We start from the raw sequence: 22,592 nt of genomic DNA, 5'->3' as shown, positions 1-22,592 counted from the left end.
TTTTTATTTGTTTCTCATTATTTTTTTCATATGTATCACTTTTTATTTTAGTCAATAAGGACCTGTTTACATTTACTGAATAGAACTGAATTGATTGGAGCTAAACTGAATTGAAGTTAATAGAGATGAAATGAATATTTTATGAGAGAAGGAATTAGGAGCTGAAATTGAACTGAATTGATTGGAGCTGAACTGAACAAACCCTAAATTGTCTTTTATCTCCCTCTTATCACTTAGGCCTTTTTATTTTTTCTCTCCATCAATGGTATTTTTTTTTTTTAAAATAAATTATTTTTTATTTTTGTAACAACTGTCAGAAAAGGGACTAATTCCCGGAGTTCCTTCAAAAATAACAACAAATATGGAAAGAGAGCTCTGAATCTTTTTAAGATGTTTCGGTGCTCAACTCTTTCAGCCATCTATCCATTGATAACTTGTGTACGCATAAACCTTGGGACTTTTGATTTGAATGCGAAGGAGACTGTTACTATAAAAGTGATGCATCTTTTAAAATAGCGAAAGCAATATATAGTTGTAATTTAAATTTATTAGACCTGAACTTTGAAGTCCGTAATTATAATAAGTTCTCACTATCTCTAATGTAACACTTATTAAAACATGGAGTATTAATACTTATTTCAGTTGCAATTTGAACTTGGTTAACCCTTAGCCGAACGTATTTGGACTTATGAGACCTAAAATAAGTGAAATTTAGGTGAACATAACAGACTCTTTATAAGACGGAGGTAATACTCCGTACTATTTATCAGTTTTCGTTCCTTCTTTTTTTTATTTTATTTTTTTTGTCATTTCTCCGCCCTATTTTTTCAGTTTCCATCTCCAACTTTATCAGTTACCTTTTCATTCCCCTATTTTCACACACAAAAAAAGGCTGATGATAGTTAATGAAGTCATTCCTTCTTATATCTCCCTCAGCAAAACTACAGTAGTTTCCATGGAAACAAATTTTAGTTATGAAATTTAGAACTAAATCTCCATTTTCGTTGAGCTGGGTCTGCGCTGCAAGAGATATAAACGGGTAGAGTTAAAATATTTAATAGATTGATATTATAATTGGTTAAGATGATACGAACAATACGATAAATGATGACTATTCTGACAAGGTACGACAATAATTTGAAAAGATTTGTGTTAAAATGTTTGTCTCACTATACGATTTACTTAATGGGGCTCTATTATTGTTTCCCAAAGAAGTTAGCTCTCCAAAGAGAGTGAAAATGGAGAGCCAATTCTACCCCAACATTATTGTGGCTCTTCAACGGCAGAAGAGCTACATAAACTTGATTTTCAACTAGTTTCTAACGCTGTCTACGCGCAGATATAAATTATATGAATCAAGCGAATGCTTAATATCGATTGTAATTTTCCATACATTAGACTGTTGCTAATTCGTGAAACTCTATATATGATCAATTTCCTACGGTGGTTGTGTACCAAATTATAAATTTGTACCCCTTATTATTTATTCTAATTATCTATGTACGGAAGTATACTATAGAGAGAGAAAGTGTTTTTGTTTGTCAAATTTCACTTGATCAAATCATCCCTTCTTATATATTCCCTCTGTTTCATAATAATCACAATAGCAGAGTGGACACAAAATTTATAAAATCATATAGCAAATTTTATATTGTAAACCTCCCCCTTTGGACTATTAAAAAATTTGCTATATATGTACTGTATACCTTTGGACAAATCACCAAATGTTACCTTAAATCCTCTAAAAAATATTTATTTACATGTTCGCCCTCATTACCGTTAAGTCGTTAATTGTTTTTTTAACGAACTCTTGAAAATAGTGTTTGGATATTTATATAGGAACCACCAAAAACCCTTTTCTTCATCTTCCTCGCTCTAGCCAGCAAAAAAAAAAAAAAAAAAAAAAGCAGCATTATAGCTTCAAGTTTACAACTAGAAACAATGATCCTAATCAACAAAACCATGAGCATAATAAAAAGGAACGTCAAAATTATATGAAAAATTGCATCAACAATAATGTGTTACAGGTTCATTAGATTCTTTTAGAGGTTCATTACTAATGTGATTTATATACATATATGGAAATTAGAAGTTTGGAGCATACAAGCCATATTTAGATTAGATTGTAACACTATAAAATGAATTTGACTGGAAATGGAAGAGTCCGAGTATGAAAGATGTTTCTAATACTTAGTAGTATTAGCTTTACCGCCTGAATAATGTAGGAAAGAAAATTGGGAAGAGGCTGAAATTTTCTCCATGAAGACGGATGTACGATGCTCCGTGCATTCTTTTTTTTTTTTTTTTTAAAAAAAAAAGGCGGAATGAACATTTAGTTGTTCTGTAAAAAACATACAGTTGTTTTGTAAAGAACATATAACTATTTTATAAAGAACATCACATATAATTATTTTGTAATAAACATATACTTGTTTTTGTATAGAACATATAGCTATTTTATAAAGAACATCACATATAGTTGTTTTGTAAAGAACATATAGCTATTTTGTAAAAAATTCATCCAGCTTTATGTTCTTTATATATATATATATATATATATATATATGTCAATTAATTAGGAATGGAGGGAATATTAATAAATAACATGATAATATAATGTAATAAACATTATTTTAATTCAACCACCATAATCTAAAGACAAAATTCAAAAAACATTTCAAAATAAGCAATTAATATAAAAGTACATTATACTGACAATCAAATAACATGAAGATAAAGAACATTATTTAACAACATGTTATGTCCTTTACAATTCTATAACAAGTTCTTTTCACTTTAACTGAATGTTATTTACATTTCTATACAATATTCTTTTCTGTTCTTTACAATATATAACATGTTCTTTTTACTTTAACTAAATCCTTACATTTCTATACAATGTTCTTTTCACTTTTTTTTTTTTGAAAGAAATGCACTATGCGGATCGTGCATCCGCCTGTAGGAACCACACATTAAAGAAAGGCAGTGTACCACAAATATTTTAGGTTAAACATTCACTTATTTACCACCGTGCTATTAATGACACGCGAGTGATATTAGCCACTAGATTAAACCGATTCAACGGTTGATATATCTTCTCACCCTTCTCACATAAGATCCTCTTCTTACATGAGCCTAAACCTATACAATTGATAATTTTCCATTGTTGGACTCCATCTTGACAATTCGTGAAATATAATTCTTTAATGACGCCAAATATGATTGGTTGATTTATTCTTAAATGCTGCCAAATATGAATGGTTGATTTATTCTTAAATGCTGCCAAATATGAATGGTTGATTTATTCTTAAACATACACGTAATATATAACCCCTTGCTAATACATGTATGGTGTACATGCCCTTATTGATGCACCACCAAGTTAAATATGATTTTTTTTTTTGCTAGCTGGTCCTTCCTTTGTGAAACACATGCTGTGAAACAACAAAATCAAAACAATGAAACATCAATTATCAATGCTAGGTTGACTACAACCAATCCATGGAAAAAAAATCATGTAGGGTCCAGCGAATAACTACTGTAAGTTGTATTCATAATTTTATTTACAGTGCTTTTTCTACGTGACTGACCACACGGGATTGTTTATTTAGGGGTTACTCAATCGGTCAAAAATTACTTATTTTGAATTTACTTAGTCAGTTATCACATTTTTTGCTTGAGAGTAATCCCTGTCTGATCGAGTAATTTCTGACCGACCAAGTAACCCCTGATGAACCGAATAATCCTTGAATAAGTGACTTCTGAATAAGCAAGTAAGTAACCCCAGCCACATATAAATATTTGTGTATTAATTTATTATTATTATTATTATTATTATTATTTTGAGGGATTATTATTATTATTATTATTATTATTATTATTATTATTATTATTATAGAAAAATAACTAAAACCTACAAAGTCAATCGATTTACAAGAAATTGGTGGGGAGCCGAGATATAATCTGGCCCCCACTCCTCTAGCTATAGCGAACCCAATCTTGCTGAAAATGTTAGTAGCTGCACGAGTACTTATATCCCGAGTCCTTGCGAACGCTTGAACTCGCTTCAGTAATGCAACAACATCCTTCTCAATGAAGAAAAGGAGAAGGGAAGAAAATTATAACCAATAGCCCTGCAACGAATGCGCCCTAGACTTGTTTATTATTATTATTATTATTATTATTATTATTTGTTTTTTTAATTTTTTATTTTATTTTTTGGGATAAGAGTTACATGTGTAATTTTGTATGAGCTTCTTTATCTATAACTCAATCCATGATAAAATTTTTGTGGTACTCGTATCAAATATTATCACATTGTAGGTCCCTCACATTATCACTTTTGTATCTATTCTTTTTACACTATAAATGTTACATCCCATCTTGTGTGTTGTTGACCACACCGTATGACCCCTTATATATATATAAAATAACAAAGTAACTCTTATAACACTGAACTAGTAACCCCTGTAACACTAACCGAGTAACCCCTATAATACTGATCGAGGAACCTTATAACACTGACAAAGTAACCCCTTTGACACTGACTAAGTAAATCATATTACACTAATGAAGTAATTCCTATAATAGCTAGACATACGGTGTGGCTAACAAGATATAAGACTTTGTGTAAATATTATCACTTTTATTTTCATCTCTTATTCCAAAATACTTTATTAAATTTCCACTATCTGTGTGCACTTCAAATCTAGCAATAAATATCATGAACTAATATAACTACTACAAAAGGTGTAAATAAACCGTGTGGACGATCAATAAAACTACTCAGATTCAACTTCGGTTGAATCTCGTTTATTTAATAAATATTGAGTCAAGATTGAACAATTTTTTATGTTTGTTTATTAAATGAGCTTGAATAAGAAAATACATATGCTCATTCGTATAAATTCATGTACAACTCGTTTATCTACGTTCACGATCTACTCATTTATATGTTCATGAGCTACATACTCATTTATTTATATTCATGAACAAGCTCGATTATTGTTCAATTATATTATTACGAATTTATGATACATAATCTAAGAGGACCATAAGTCAAGGAAGTAGCAAATCATAAGCCAAAAGAAATAAGATGCAATATCACAAATACGCAAAGTGTTTTTCAGTGGAATATAGCTTTTATATAAAAATGTCATTTATAATCTTTTATAAATTTTTGGTTAATTCACAGTTGTTAATTTAATTGTTATTTTTACAATAAAGATTCTTTAATTTAATTATTATGTTAATTTTAAGATTTTCAATGTCAATAGTACAAAGCTCGTTTAATAGTTCATGAATTCTCGTTTAATATCGCTTTTAGTAAACGATCCGTTCACAAACCATTTGCAAACATATAATTTACAAAATAAAGGAGCTGATGAGCTTGAATAGATTTTTTGAGATGAACATGAACAGATTTTTGAAAGTTCGAGATTGTGCTCGGACTCGGTTCAGTTAAATGCACATGAACATGAACAAACTAATACTCGGTTGGCTCGGCTCATTTACATCCATTACTACTTGTGTAAAAGTTGCACATTGCATAGATCGGAGCAGAGATAGTACAATTTTATAATCCCAAGAAAAACACATACCACAAGTTTTGAACACTAAATCTCATGAAAATATTCAAAATAAAATCACTCTTCATTTTAGCAAATAGTAATTTATGATCTATATACACATAAATAAAATATCTTTAGGTAAGTACTAAAAAAAAAGGAAAAATCTCATGAAAATACGATCACAGTTATTACTCAGCCAATAGTGTCTATACACATAAATAAATACTTCTTTCGTTTTAAAATACTTGCATTACAATATTGTGGCACACACTTTGAGGTTGAGATTATATAATTTAAATGACTAAATAAATCAAAATATTTTCCGAAAATATACCTAACTCAATCTTTTAATGACATATCATTCGTTGCCCAATCTTTAGTTATTTTTCTTATGCATGGTTGGTACGAACAGATAGAGGTGTCAATTCAGATCTATTTTAAATACTTATGTATATGGGTGGAAATTAATGTGTTCATAAAAATCAAAATATGAATTTTGTTTTTTTGAATTTGGTCGGTCACGTTAGTTTATGAAACCTCTATGATTAGGTAATTACAAACAAGAAAATACATGCAATAAAGTAATACTGTTATACTGATGATAAGCACTAATAATAAGCATTATATACAGTCATATGATTTCTGTAATCCAATGTATACAGGGAGTGGATGCTTTGAGGATTGAATCTATAAATATTGCGTTTGAAATGCATACTCCAACACCAAAACATCCAACATATACATAAACGAAAATGTCTCCGAAAACCCATGTCCGGCCTAGAAATAAGTGCGCATTTTGTACCGTAAATAGAAGTTATATGAATCATATAAGAGAATGGTTAATTAATATCCGTATCGATTAACAGTTCCATACACTGGCATGGACGGTGGTTGTCAATTCCTGAAATACAATTCTTCAATGGTGCCAAACATGATTTATTAATTGGTTGATATTTTCATAAAATGCTTTAATTCGTGATACACATGCATGCATGCCCTTAATGATGCCAAATTAAATTTGATCTTACTGCATAATTTCAAATCTAGCTTAAGTGGGGGACTACAACGACGATTCAACGAACCTATCCATGAAGCAAGTTAGCAAGGAGTAAATAATGCCTTGACCTTCCAATCTATAAATAGAGTAGCATCAAGTGCATGGTTCAACACCAAAACATCCAACATAAACATAAACATAAGCAAAGTTTTCCAGTAATGAAAATGTCTCCAAAAACAACCACTACCTCCCTCGCTCTCCTCGCAATTACTCTTTCTCTAACACTGTCCTCCGCCCATGCCCACTGCCCTGCTTCAACAATCCCTTCTATCTTGAAGCAATATGGGCTACCGCCCTCGATTTTCCCTGGTAATGTGCAGAGCTTCAGCTGCGATCCTGTCAACAAAAATTCCATCAGGTTAACGATTAACTTGCTTGGTAAATGTACCGTGGTTAACGAACTGGGTGCTATTCAAAATGTACTCAAGTGCTCTGAAAAGATATCGGCGGTCTTATCACATGACAAACTGAGCGAAGTTAAGGGAGTGACTGTCCAACTCTATGTTAAGCTTCTCCCTTGGCTCGATGCAGCACCATTTGGTCCCCTCATGACCATAACCGGTGCCGAAGCCTCTTACGGACCTTTTAGCTTAAAGTTGTTTAAGTTTATTTCTGACCAAGGTGACAGTCCGTCCTTCCCCTACATGTTATTCCCTAATCAAGCCCCCAAATGTGCCAAACTTGCTTTCTATGACACCGTTGTTGCCAACACCAACCCGGAGGATATTCCTTTTAATCCTACTCTTGTTGCTTAATAAGCCAAGTTCATGCTTCCACTCGCACGCAGTCTTGCACTTCACTTGCTGATGCGACATGCGAGCTCATCATCTACGAACGTTAATTATCTATCGTTTTTATTTTATCATGTACGATTGTGTTTGAATAAATCTGCTTACATGTAAGCAGCCAATCAGTGTAACATATCTTGTACTTCTATGATCATCTCGTTATTATTAATCTACTACTTTCTAAAAAAATAAAAAAAAAATAAAAAAAATCTACTACTTCTATCAGTCTTATTTATGTATTCATAGAATTTTTTTTTTTGCTTAGCTTATCAAGATGTCAATTTACAAGAAAATTAATGAACTTCATTCCTTAATACTCCCTCCATCCATCCCATAATACATGAGACGTTGGACTTTTTTTTCACCATTCATACATTGGATTTGACCTTAATTTTTTACTAACGTAATAAAAATATATTTTATAATAAAATATGTTGTTAAATATGTTTTAATATAAAGTTTCATAATATAATTTTTAAAATAATTTTTATTAATATTTAACTATATAAAAATAAAGTCAAATTAATGCATTGGCATGTGTGTAATGTTTGACTGTGTCATGTATTATGGGACAGAGGGAGTAGCTAAACAATAACTAGTACATTGCCCAGGAAACGCACTAGTTAGCTATCACAAATTCATATATCTAATATTAAACTTTCATATTAAGGAGGAAAAATTGTTTACAATAATCCGTACGTTGCCTTATCTACCAATAATAATCCTAAATTTTGTTTTTTCTTTTAATAATCCAAACTACAATGCGAATCTGATCAATGTGATCCCAAATGGTCATCCAACTTGTTATAACAAGATACATGCACGTTTTGGCACCATAATGGGTAAGAAAGTAAAAATAAAATACAAAATTTAAAAAATAAAAAAATAAAAATTTGAAAAAAAAATAAAAAATGGTAAAAATCCACCACCCTTTCCCCCTACCATCACTGTCCCCTCCCCACCCCGCCAAGCTCAACCCACCATGCCAGACCCCCTTACTCTAGCGCCACCTCTCCCCTTACCCCCTTTTCTCGCCCCTTAATGATGCGGGAGCATCCAAGATTTTCTTTCTTGATAGTTTTTAATATTTCTTTAGATAGATTTTTGCTTACAAGTTTTTACCTTTCACTTGAAAGGATTTTTCTTGTTTTAAGCACCTTAGGATTCCTTAATTAGTTTTTTAAGGTAGTTAGTTTAATGTGGGTTACTAGGAATTCAAGTTAGAGTAGAATTAGTTTTCCTAAACCTAATTGGATTAGGACAATACTAAAATCTAAGATGAGAAAACGTTTTGTTCCTAAATCTTACAAGCAAAAGTTATTCTTAAAATTAAATTCTTTACAACAAAATCAATTATCTGTTGATCAATATGTTGCGGAGTTTGAGAAGTTATATCTAGCTTGTGGTTGTAAAGAAGAGGATGAATAAAAGATTGCCAAGTTTTTACTAGGTTTAAACAAATCTATTGCATATGCTGTTGAGGTGCAACAATTCGAGACCTTTGATGATGTATGTATGCTAGCAAGTACCATAGAGAGACAAATGCAAGAACAAAAGGGGAAATTAGTTTTCCATCCATATGTACCTAAATCAGATTTAATTCGAACTCAGGAAAGGTTAGACATATAAAAGAATTCATCCATGTTTCCTTCTTTTCAAAGTGAAAAATTAAAACCCTTGATTCCTAGTCAAGTGGTTATGAAGGATAAGATTTGTTTCAAGTGTAAGGGTGGAGGTCATATTGCTGCACAATGCCCTAGAAAAGTTCTAGTTAGTCTTGAAGCACAACAAGCTCTTTTGTCGGTCATGGTGGAGGAAGAGAGGGAGAAACGTGCCCTTCACACAAGATTGCAAGAGGAAGAAAAAACAAATCAACTTTCTACTCATGAATTTGAGTTTGAGGGTCCATTGTATGAAGCTGCACCTGATGACAATGTATTGGTGATTAGGTCCGTTTTACATGTTGCGCCAACTCAAGAGAAGCATAAAGAACAAAGGGAAAATTTATTCCAATCACGTTGCATGGTGAAAGGAAGGAGTTGTTCTCTTATAATTGATGGAGAATCATGCACTAACATTGCTTCTAAGAAGATGGTTGACACATTAGGGTTGGAACAACAAGATCATCCTAAACCTTATAAGATCAATTGGGTGAACAATGATGGTTGACTATTGGTAAAGAAACGTGTTCTAGTTCAATTTGAGATTGGAGATTTCAAGGATGAGGTTTGGTGTGATGTGTTACCCATGGATGCTTGTTCTTTGTTGTTAGGTAGACCGTGGCAGTGGGATCGAGATGCTACTCATCTATGCAAACAAAATATTTATACCATTGCCGTTGGCAATAGTCGAATAGGGCTTCAACCTTTGCCTCCCAAGTATATGCATGCAAGTAAGGAAAGTGTGACTAACTCGGCTTCTAAAGCTAAAGAACATGCCAAGATAGATTCGGCCACTCCAAGAAACTTGTACATCTCTACTTATAATATGCACAAATTGAACAAGAAGGGAAAGAAAACAATCAAGCGAGATCAAGTCTTAAACCTTAGAGAGAAGCTTGCTTTTGATGTTGGTGACTATGTTTGGTTATCTCTTAGTGCATAAAAGATTTACAACAACATGATAGGGAAAACCGAAGCTGTGGAAGAAGGTCCTTTTGAGGTAGTGCACCATGAGAATTATGACACATATCAAGTGCTTCTCGCAAAAGGAATTTGCGCATCATTTCCAGCTAACGACTTAATTCCTTGTTTTGAGGCAACTTAAAGACAAGTTCTTTTTCAAGAGGGGGAGTATGATGCGGGAGCATCCAAGATTTCCTTTATTGATAGTTTTTAATGTTTCTTTAGATAGATTTTTGCTTACAAGTTTTTACCTTTCACTTGAAAGGGTTTTTCTTGTTTTAAACACCTTAGGATTCCTTAATTAGTTTTTTTAAGGTAGATAGTTTAATGTGGGTTACTAGGAATTCAAGTTAGAGTAGAATTAGTTTTCCTAAACCTAATAGGATTAGGATTCTATCTATTTTATCTTTCCTTGTAAAGCCTATAAATAGGCCACATAATTAGCAATAAAATTCAAAGTTTATTTTGGGAATTAATCCTTTTTGAGCGTTGCTCGTTTGATTGTTAATAAAAAACATCACTTGTTGCGACTTGTGATCATCTTCTAGTTGCGACTTGTGATCATATTCTAGTTGCGACTAGGAAGAGACCCTCTATTCTTGTGAGAATTAGAGTACTATCCATTTACTTTCATCCATAATAACCATATTTTTCATCACTATAATTCACAAAGCCATTAAACCACAATTGTGGTTGCATTCTATACAAAATCGGACTAAAATCCGCATCAATTAAACACCACACCCATCCCAACCTGTAACCCCCTTCCTCCTCCGATATCCCTTAACGGCCCTTCCCCCACCGGTTAAGCCCTCGGCCGCCAGTCCCTCCACCCTCGAAACCCCTAGTCACTAGGGTTTTGAGGGTAGAGGAGGCACGATTAGGGGGTTTTGCAGTAAGGGAGGGTTGTTTTAGGGATTTTGAGGGAGGGAAGGGGTCTTAGGGAGGGGTGTGGTGGTTTAGAGGTGATGACACGGGGTAGGGGTAGGGGAAGGGGCGGCGACCTGCATAAGCGAGGAGCAGGGGTCAAGGCGTGATGGGGGTGGCGGTGGAGGCCTGGACTGGATCGATAGTGGGGAAGGGAGGTGGCTAGGGCTGGTGGTGGTTGTTTTTATTGTTAATTATTTTAAAAATAATTATTTTTTTAATTATAAATAAAATATTTCCTCAAATTTTTTATTAGATACATCATTTTTAAAATTGCGGATTTCTAGGAAATTTTTGAGAAAAAATAATGAAGACCGCATGTTATATGAGAGATAGAGAGAATTTATGACTAAAAGGAAAAACGATGCATATAAATTGAAACGTATATATATATATATATATATATATATATATATATATATATAGAGAGAGAGAGAGAGAGAAACAGATACATCAAATAATAGACAGAGGAAGTAGTAATTAGTTTTAAAATAGTTAATTATGGTAAATAGCAATAATCATTTCTTATAAAAATTAAAATGAAAACACATATGTTTTTTACCAATCACGGCGTGCTGACACGTGTAAATTAAAATAATTTAAAAAAATTGAGTTATGGTAACAATTATAGACTAAACTTGTTTACTTTTCACTTTTTGCAGGGATCTAAACTTTTTTCCTTTTTTTTTTTGGGAACTGTGGTTAATTATCAAATAATTTAACCCGTCTAAAAAAGCTTACTAACTAACCTAAGCATTAATTAGTGTTAAAAAAAAGTTTAATAATTCCAAACCAAAATAAGATCGTTCACATCAAACTTTGAAAAAAAACATAAACATTAGCCTTTTATATTCCAATTTTTTGCCTAAAACTAAATAGCAAACCACCATCCAAAAATCCAAAACAAATAATTTCTATCAAATTGAAGGAAGCTGACCCTATGAAAATTGTTGAAAGATTCAAAATAAAAATACGTGGGAAAAAATTTCGCAATTTATCTCAATTCAACTATAATCCTTATGTTTATATACTTAGGAAAAAAATTCTCAATTTACCCCAATTCAACACAAAAAAAAAAAATTCAAAATTTGAAAAAACAAGAACAAACAAATTACTTAAACACAATAACAACACTAAATATGTAATAGTATCATAATTCATAATTAGCCATAATATTTTATTTTTAAAAATAATCCCTAAACCCTATCAAAAAATATGAAAATTGAAGTAAAAAATTTGAACTAGATTCATAGATAACATACTTATGCTAATATGTTTGAAAAGACGCTAATAATCTGCGTGCACCAAAAAATTGAAAAATTTAAAGTGGAGAAGGATGTACCAAGAAGCTTGGTACATCCAACTAACCTTTTATTCTTTTTTTATAAAAAAAAAAAGAAGAAGAAGAAGAAGAGAGTGGAAAGAACATACTACTATTTTCTGAAGAGCATTTAGTTTTTGAGTCATTTAAATGAATATTTGCTCCATAATCGAAGGAGTTTGGTAATTAGTTTCCATAATAATAAGATCTCAATTTAGAAATTTGTATATTTCTCCACATTTTCAGTTTTTGAATTTTTAAGAGAGAGAAATAGAAAACTTAAGAGAAAATAGAAAATTTCAAGAGAGAGAAATTCCAAAGATCAAAGAAGACATATGTGCATTCAGAATTTGTCATGGTGATTTGTATCGGTGTTTTGTTAATGGCGTGATTGATGAATCTCTATGTTGAATTTGAGATCAATGTGACAAAGGTTGAAGATAATGTTCTTTATAAAATATTGTTATGTTCATTGTTATAATAACTCTTAAATCAATGTTGAATTTTTATTTAATTCACATGTTTTGTTTAAATATTACTAATATTCTTTTTTGTATATCTTTTATGTTCTTTTGTTATCTTCATCTGTTATTTCGTTTTATCCTTATGTAGTTTTTCTAAGTTTGTGTTCTTTAAGGGCTTGTTCCGATTTACTGAAAACCAACTGAACTGATTGGGGCTAAACTTAACTGAACTGATTTGGACATAACTGAATTGAACTGAATAGAGCTGATATGAATTTTTTATGAGAGAAGGAAATTAGGAACTGAACTGAACTAAACTGAATTGATTGGAACGGAACTGAACTGATCTGAAATGAATTGAAGTGAACTAAACTGAAATTAAGCTGAACATAACAAGCCCTAAGTTAATCTTGTATATGTTTTAGAGCCAATGTTCTTTGAATTTAACCCTTATGTTCTTTAAATTTAGTCCAAATGTTATTTTTAATTTAACTACTATATTCTATAAGGAATTGAGCAATACATAATTGTTTTTTAACATATGTTATTCTTAAATTAGTTTTTAACGCCATGTTTAATTATTATGATATTAATTTTAAATATTATTTATTAATTCTATATTTTTTAAATACTAATTATCATTTAATAAATATGTTATTCCATATTTTTTTTTATTTTGAAATGAGAATCATGAAGGTTGATGATGATATTCTTTTGGGACCTGGTCTCATCTATTGATGATTGATTTCCAAACGTAAATAACATCCTTAATATTAATAAAGAACATGATAACACTGTATTATGAACATTATATATTTATATTTATCCATCATGATCTAAAGACAAAAACAAAGAACATTTTACATAATTTCATCTCTAAATTTTATATGCAGTGTCCAAGAAGCTAAGTAATACACACTATGAGGAATAAACAAAGTGGGAAAGGACTCATGACTATAAAAATTGACTTTTAAAAGGCGTACGCCCGATTGAAATGGGACTTTATTCGTGATACTATCTATGAAATTCGGTTCCCCCCTCTTCTTACTGAATTAATCATGGAATGTATTACAACATCCTCAATGCAAGTTCTCTGGAACGGTGAACCCACTCAATCATTTAAACCCGGCTGTGGAATTCGACAAGGGGACCCCTTATCTCCGTATATTTTTGTTCTATGCATGGAAAGGCTTAATCAATTAATTGAAGAATCGATAATTGACAATCTCTAGAAGCCAATTTATGCGAGCAAGAATGGACCTAAACTCTCAAATCTTTGTTTCGCTGATGATATTATTCTCTTTGCGGAAGCCACAGTTGAACAGGCTATTGTTATTCAAGATTGCTTGTCTCGTTTTTGTACGAACTCAGGGTAAAAAGTTAGCTACCCGAAGTCTCGGGTGTATTTTTCAAGCAATATGTGCACTGATGAAATAGCTGGAATTTGTCATGCACTAGGTATTGACGAGATTGGGGATTTGGGAACGTATCTTGGCATGCCAACTTTCACAAGCAGGGTCACTCGAGATACATTTGCTCATCTATGTGAAAAGATTGATCGACGACTTGCAGGCTGGAAGTCGAAGTATATTTCGTTGGCAGGGAGGATTACTTTAGCAAAAACAACTCTTACAACCATGAGTTCCTATGCAATGCAAACAGCTAAGATCCCCCATAAAATATGTGATGACATTGATAAGAGGACTAGACGCTTTATTTGGGGTGGTGATGAAGAAAACAAAAGGATTCATCTCCTTGATTGGGATTGTCTTCAACAACCAAAAGAACAAGGCGGTTCGGGCATACGATCAGCAAGGCAATTAAATGCTGCCTTTTTAACAAAATTGGGGTGGCCCGTTCTTACTAAACCAAATGCCCTCTGGTCACGTGTACTAAGAGCCAAATATTGTAAAGGCCGATGTGACGTTGACATGTTTGAATCTAAGGCGAACATGTCTAATGTATGGAGGGGTATTTCGGAAAATGCTAAACTCATAAGCCAAGGTTCAAGAGTAGCTGTGGGCAATGGTGCAACAACCTTATTCTGGGATCATAATTGGGCTATGAATAAGCCTTTGCGTGAAGCTGCTATTAGAGAAATTCCTGACAACATTGATGGAGCAACTGTCGAGGAATTATGGGATGAAGAAACGGGTTGGAAATGGGATGAATTTGCTGAATTTGCTGAATTCCTTCTTGCAAATATCCTTCGCCTTATTGAAGCTCATGCCTTGAGAAAAGATCCCACTACAAATGACTTACTGTATTGGGGAGGCTCTTCGAATGGTAAATTTTCCATAAAATCAGCCATGAAGATAATCCGAAAAGAGGAGGATTTAGGGAATGATAGTAATTGGTCTTTGATTTGGAAAATTAAAGTCTAGCAAAGAGCTAAGGTATTCATGTGGCTTGCAATGCATGACAGGATTATGACTAATGCGAACAGAGTTAAGAGGAGTATATCAAATAGCCCCTGGTGTGTAGATTGCAGAAACCATGAAGAGACCACACTTCACGCACTCCGTGATTGCAAAGCTGCTCGTGAGGTCTGGAGACAGGTAGGGGGTCAAGCCATAGCATCTCAGTTCTACTCTGGTACTCTACAACAATGGATAGCTAAGAACATCAAAGTCCAAACTCGAAATGATCTTTCACCAGAGATTTAGCCAATATATTTCACTATAACCGTTTGGTGGATATGGCGTTGGAGGAATAATGTGGTATTTAACAAAGCCCATGAGAACCCAGTTGACATTAATCAATTCCTCTTAGCACATTTTGAAGAGGTTTGAAGAGTATTAGGGGGTGATAGCAGCTACTTACAGCAGGGAACAAGAGTACGTCAGGAGACATATATTAGATGGATAGCTCCCACAATTGGCTGGCTTGCACTGAACACAGATGGGGTAGCAAGAGGAACTCCTGGCCCAGCAGGAGGTGGAGAGTTAATTAGGGACTACACAGGGAGAGTGTTGCATGCCTTCTCAATAAAAATTAGGGTGTGTAGTGCGTTTATAGCTGAATTGAAGGCTGTAGAGTATGGACTAGAATTGGCTAGAAGAATGAGGGCGGCCAAATTACAGATTCAGATAGACAGCCAAAGTGTGATAGCAGCTCTAAATAACCAAGTCATCCATCGAGGCCAAGGATATCATATTATTCAGAGGTGTAAGCAACTGATTGAGGATGAGACTTGGCAAGTGCAGATTCAACATGTGTACCGTGAAGCAAACCGGGCAACGGATTGGCTAGCAAATTAAGGGATCGTCCAGAACAACAACATTCAGTTGATTCAATTCCCTCCTATCGAATTAGGACGTATCTTGCATGATGATATTGTAGGACTGGCTTTGCCACGACTTAGTTTTTGTTTATTTTCCGGGGCCTAGCCCTTCATGAGCACCAAAAAAAAGAAAAAGAGTTTACATTGCAGCGAATGTCGTTATTCTTTTTATTCAAATTCATGAAATAAAAAATAAATACGCAAGATTTGCTAGATTTCTTAGAAGATAATATCAACAGTTAAGTATTCAAATTTTAGTTTCAATTATAATTAACACAAGAAACTAGGTGAAACTAATTAATTAATATATATTTAAAGTGATCAAACAACACAAATTAATTAAATTTGATTTGAAGAAGAAACTTTTGTTTGTCGTCAAGAAATGGGGACATTTGTCAGATTATGAGGAGAGATTGGGAGTTTTTGAATTAAAGGGAATGGGGAAAATTTGGGAAGGATAATGAAGTTGAGCTTTAGTAGAGTGTAAATGTTAACATTTTCGAGCCTGGTGCAAGGTTAAGGAGTAGCGAATGAGAACGGGGGTAGGCCACTAGTAGGGGAGAGAAAGAAAGGGAATTGGGGTGGGGGTGGTCTGTACATTAGCCAGCAGAAGGTAGGCTGTGGGGGGCTAGTTAGTAATGTTTTTTTTTTTTTTTTTTTTTTTTTTTTTTTTTTTTTTTTTTAATTAACTAAAATAAATAATATTTAATATTCTCTCCATTTTTAAATACTTGCTCCATTACCTTGGGGTTGTTGGCAATCGGCGGTTCGCTGTTGGCTGTTGGCTTGTTTGACTAGCTGGAAGTATTAGTTGTATGGGTTGGCTTTTTAAGTTATTGTTTAAGCTGGTTGTTTACAAAAGTGTTTGGTAAAATTATTAATGGTTGTTAGCTGTTTATTAGTGATAAAGTGGGCCAACAAACCAAAACCCAATAGAAAAAGCTACTCTTCTTAGCTTTTGGTTTTGGCGAAAAAGCTAGCTTAAAAGCCAACTACCAAACATATTTTTTAGCTGTTTGACCAAACTAAAAAGCCAAAAGCTAGGCAAAAAGCCAATTGCCAAACGCCCCCTTATTTGGAAAGATTTACAATATTTAATTAATTTCTCTTACCTAGGAGACCCACCATAAATCATATTTTATTAATTTCATATTCTCTCTCCTCCAATTCTCTCCACTACTTTTGCTTTTTACAGTTTTTTATTCTTTTACTAACCCCACTATCTCCATTCTTTATTATTTTCTCCAATTTCTCCTAAAACTCAACGCATGGAGAAAGTATTTAAAAACGGAGGGAGTAAAAAAGAAATAAAAAAAAAATTATCTATTTGGTAGGTCGTAGGTTATGTTACTTGCTTAAAGAAAATATCCTTCAAATGACAACTTGTTACTTGCTTACAGAAAATGTCCTTCAAATGACAACTTATTCTTAGTTTATTAAAAAAATTGACTTATTTTGAGCTAATCATGTAAAAATGTAAAACCCATGTCCTCAAATAGTGAAATTAAATATAGCCAAACTTGATTTTTGACTAGTTTCTAAAGCTGGTACGGTTATCCATAGATATTATATAAGTTATAGTATGAATTATGCCTATGGTTAATATCGGTTGTAATTTTCCATATGCTAGATTTCAGGGTGTGGTTCCTGCAGGCGTGGGTACCTTGCACCGTATCACAATTTCGCAAAAAGAACATATTATACAATTGTAAAGAACATACAACTATAAGGAAAAGAACATACTATTACAATGTAAAGAACATATACCTAAAGTAAAAAGAACATATTTACACCAAAAAAGAGTGAAAAGAATATATGTCCATGTTCTTTGATTGTCAGTGTAATGAACTTTTATTCGTGATATAATGTTCATTGCTTATTGTGAGATTTTCATTGAATTTTGTCTTAAAATTATGGTTGATTTATATAAATAATGTTCATTACATAATATTTTCATGTTCTTTATTAATATTACAGATGTTCTTTAGATATACAAAAAAACATAAAATTAGATGTTCTTTACAAACTGCTACATGTTCTTTAAAAAACAGTTGTAGGTTCTTTACAAAATAATTACATGTTCTTTTCGCGTTTTTTTGTCTGTACCAAGCAAGGTATAGACTGCTATACCTTAAAACTTTCAACTGGATTTTTGCCATTTCGTGAAACACACTTGTTAATTAATGGCGCCAAACCTGATTTTTTTTAACACATTATTGATTGATTGATATATTCTTAAATGCTGCCAAACATGATTTGGTTGATATATTCTTAAATGATGCCAAACAATTTAACCCCTTGCTAATTCACGAGTCACATCCATTGTTATTTATTTATTTATTTTTATTTATTTTTTATTTTTTGAGAACATGCATTGTTAATTGATGACCACCAAATATGATTTTTTTAAAACTGGTCCTCCCTTAGTGAAACACTTGCCGTGAAAAGGAAAAAAAAATTTCTAAGATTTGACCGTAATTGTTGAGTTTCTAAAGTGTACCCATGATTTTTTAAAGTTACAAGATGTGCCCTTCAACTCAAGGTGTTTATTTAAACGTACGCTTTGACATTAACCCAATATTAGTAATCGTGTTAATTGTTAATTACCCCGCTTTGAAAAAAAATTCCATACCCAAATTGGGTTTAAGTTATATAAAGGGATTAACATTAAGCATTTTTTTCATATTTTCCCATCTACTTTTTCTTCATTGTTCTAAAAGCAACCATTGATATGCAAACTCTTGGTGCATTTCTTCTTCTTTTTTTTCTCATCCGTTTCTTAGCTCATTACTCCCAATTTTTGTACAATTACTAACGTCGAGTTAATGTCACACGGTGCAATTGATTAAACACATTATGTTGGAGGACACAACTTATAATTTTGAAAAATTATAAGCACATCTTGAAAACTCACAACCTCATGGACATAGCTTCGGAAATAATAATAATAATAATTATTATTATTATTGGATCAATTATTCAATGCAATTATGGTGGGGGACTACTTGGTCAAAATTTTAATTAAAAAAAAAAGAAAAAAAAGTGGGGGACTATACAACTAAAAAAATCCAAAAAAAAAATAAATATATGGCTAGCTACAATATGTATATTTTCATATGAGCTTCTTTATTAAAAACTCAATCCATAAAATTTCTACGGTGGTTGTGTAGCAAATTTAACCCCTTGCTAATTCCGAGTTTTTAGAGAGCCACGTAGGATTTAATTTTCTTAGCGCACCATGTAGGATTATAAATTTTAGTTATAACCAATTAAATAAGAGATTATTATTTTCTTTTAGAATTAAATAATTCAAATGCCACGTAAGCAAAATTGGCGAATGAGATTTTTAAGTTTAAACTAATTAAATATAAAATATTATCTTTTGATATTAGGAATTTTATCTAAATATATAACAAATTTTAGCACATAAATAAATAAAAAATATTTTAAAAAATTCAAACAAGTCGTGCATCGCACGGGCTTCATCTAGTTATCTATGTACGGGAGTACTAGAGACAGAGAAAAGTGTTTTTGGATGTCAAATTTCACCTGATCAAATTACCCCTTCTTACATTATCAATTTTGTAACTACTCTTTTTATTGTATCAAATATTATCACTCTTAATTTATTTTTCCATTTTGATTTTGAAATTAAATTAACGGTTATTCACCAAATACCTCTGAGTAATTTGCTTATTCACGATATATCCATGAAACTTTTGAAATATACCGTATACCCCCGAGTTTATTAAAAATGTCATCAAATGCTCAAAAGACTACCGAACGTCAACTCCATTACTCATTAAGGCTTAATTGTGCCAAGTGGCATCATGTGGTTGGTTTCTTTTTAAATTTACTTAATTAATTATTAAAAATAATTTAAAAATATTTCAGAAAAAAAACCGGCTAGCCACTGCCCCCACAAACCACCGCCGCCCAGCTTCCAGCCCGCCGGCGCTAAGACTCCTCTCCCGCAAGCCGGTGTTCCCGTCGCCCCTCCCCCTTCCCCTAAACCACCAAACAACAACTTATTAAAACCCCCTGAAAGACCTGAAATTAACGGCAAACGCCAACAACAATAGTGCAGCAATAATAGCCTACAACAATCGACAGCAGTCCAGCCATTGAAACCGGCCACGATTAATTGTGACATTGAGGGACGACGACGACCTTGCTATTGAGGTTTTTCGAGGGTGGTGGATGGGTGATTAGGAATTTTTACGGGTGGGGGAAGGTTTTTTTGGAGATTTTGAGTTTAGAGCAGGGAGGGGAGTCTCGGCGCTGACTGGGTGGGCGCCAATAGCTCCTGGGCGGGTGGTGAGCTGTTTTTTTTTTTTTTTTTTGTTTTTTTATAAAGTTTTATTGAAATTTTTTTCAATTTTTTAAGTTTTTTATTTTTAATAATTAATTAAATTATTTAAAAAAAGAACCAATTGTATGCTTCCACGTGGCACAGTTAAGCCTTAATGACTAACGGAGTTGACGTCAGTTAGTCATTTCCGTTAGTCATTTGGGAATTTGATGACATTTTTAATAAACTCGGGGGTATATGGTGTATTTCAAAAATTTTGTGGGTATATCTTGAATAAGCAAATTACTAAGGGGTGTTTAGCGAAATAACCGTTAAATTAAATTTGGGTATGGTGCACTTCAAATCTACTAGTAGAAATATACAAGTATTCTACAATGTTAAATTTCCCTAGAGAACATCTATAATTTTTTTTAAATAAACCTGGTCCACAATAACATTATTGTGGACCAAAATATCACGTGCCAATTTACTCATCCAAGCTTCTTATAAACTAATTGCTCCTGATTACAACCACCTATTTCTTTCCTTTATTTCGCAAGAAGCTGACACTTTCTCTCTCTTCGAACTTTCTCTTCTTGCATTTTCTCTCTCTTCAGCTTGAATTCTACAATGGCGAGAACCCGTGGAGGTGGTACATTTCAACAAAAACGTGGCCTTCGTTCTTCGGCTACAAAGGTCGACGAACCACCACCTTCTGGTAATTTTTGAATGAATTTTTGTTTTGCGATGTTCGATTGTTATTTCGTTCAATTTTGATTGTTTTTTGTTTTCTCATTCAATTTTATTGATAATGTGTTGTTCTCGATGATGATTTGTGCAATTTTGAGCTGATTTGTATGAATTTTTGTTTTAATCTTTTTTCGTATTGAAGAATATTTGAAGATCTTGGGTTTTTTCGATGTTCGATTGTTTTTTATGTTTATTGTTCGATTGAACACATAAAACCTAATAAATGTTTGATTAAATTTTGTTTTTATAGTTCAAATGATTGTTTAGCTGTTTGTTTTCTCGTTGAATTTTGATTGAAAATTAAATTTATGATGATTTATGCTCGATGATGTTACTGGCCTTTAATATGTAATATGTAATTGTTCTGTTTTTTGTTTTGTGTGTTGATTCCTATGATTCCGTGGAATTGTTAGTATACTGTAATCCGTTGAACTATATATGAGGATGAAATTGTACTGATTAGGTTGATTTTTGGTATTGATTTTTAGAGAGTTGGAGTTTTGGGGATTTTAGCAGAATGTGCTTGTTTTAAGGGATGAAATGATGTGAACTTGATTAATATGCATTTTAAGATTCTTCTATGCTAATTGCATATTTTCAATCATGCTCCTTAATTACATCTACTATTATATTACTCTCTGTCTTTGTTGCGCTTTATGAATTGAGTTTTTGTTGGCTGGCTTTGGGAGCTATTATTAAGTGATGAATTGTCACTTGCCTCCTCACCAAATTGTGTCTTGAGTACCATCACTTCAACTAGATTAACTAGAGAAAAATCAATAGCAGGGCACTAACCAAAATCTGCTAATACTTGCATGTTTTATAGAGTACGAGGCAATAATCAACCCCCATGAAAGCGCGTAGAAGCTTCACTAAAATACAAAAGTTTCATGTATACTAAAAGTAGAGCAAAATTATTATCATTTATCTAAAACTAATATGCCTTAAAGTCTTTACTCCCAAGATACACATGCTTGATACTACAATCTTTATAATGCATGTTAATTGTTAAGTTTTTTTTAAAGTAGCATTGCTGATTATTTTTGGTTCTGTTTATCATATATGCTGCACTAACCAATGACATGTCACGGTCTTAAATTTTATGGTCACTATTGTTCCAGTAAGGTCACTATAATTTACATTTTGATTTCTTTTCTATATAAATGGTGCCAAAGGCTTGAAGAAGAATACTAGAGCTAAAAAGAAAAAGAGTGTTGCTGAAGATGTTTCTAGAGAGGTTCATGAGCATCCAGTTCCTGCAACTGGTTCACCTTCATCTCGGCAAAAGAGAACTCGTGAAGATGAACCCGAACCTAGCATTGAAGCTACTGCTCTTGTTCGTGTTAAGAAGCCAAGGATAAGAACGAAAAAATCAATAGTTGAAGCTGGTGAAGCTGGTGGTGATGTACCTACGTAAGTAACTTTATGTACTTTGGAGTGCTCTCAAAAAGTTAGATTCAACATGCATGTTGGTGTGACTATACATTATTATTTTTATTGTACAGATTGCGGCCATT

The 22,592-nt window shown here is 32.7% G+C and overlaps 1 protein-coding gene across 1 annotated transcript; it reads left to right on the top strand.

Moving 5' to 3' along the window:
* Positions 1-6,733: 6,733 nt before the first annotated feature.
* Positions 6,734-7,640, top strand: LOC145584782 (uncharacterized). The gene has a single exon (XM_081641577.1). The coding sequence runs from the start codon at positions 6,786-6,788 to the stop codon at positions 7,380-7,382; it is 597 nt and encodes a 198-aa protein (XP_081497703.1). The 5' UTR covers positions 6,734-6,785; the 3' UTR covers positions 7,383-7,640.
* The last annotated feature ends 14,952 nt before the right edge of the window (positions 7,641-22,592 follow it).

Source organism: Chenopodium album, chromosome 16, assembly GCF_948465745.1.
Source record: "Chenopodium album chromosome 16, dcCheAlbu1.1, whole genome shotgun sequence".
Taxonomy (NCBI): Eukaryota; Viridiplantae; Streptophyta; class Magnoliopsida; order Caryophyllales; family Amaranthaceae; genus Chenopodium; species Chenopodium album.
The sequence above is the reverse complement of the archived record's forward strand: the minus strand, read 5'-3'. Positions and strand labels throughout refer to the sequence as shown.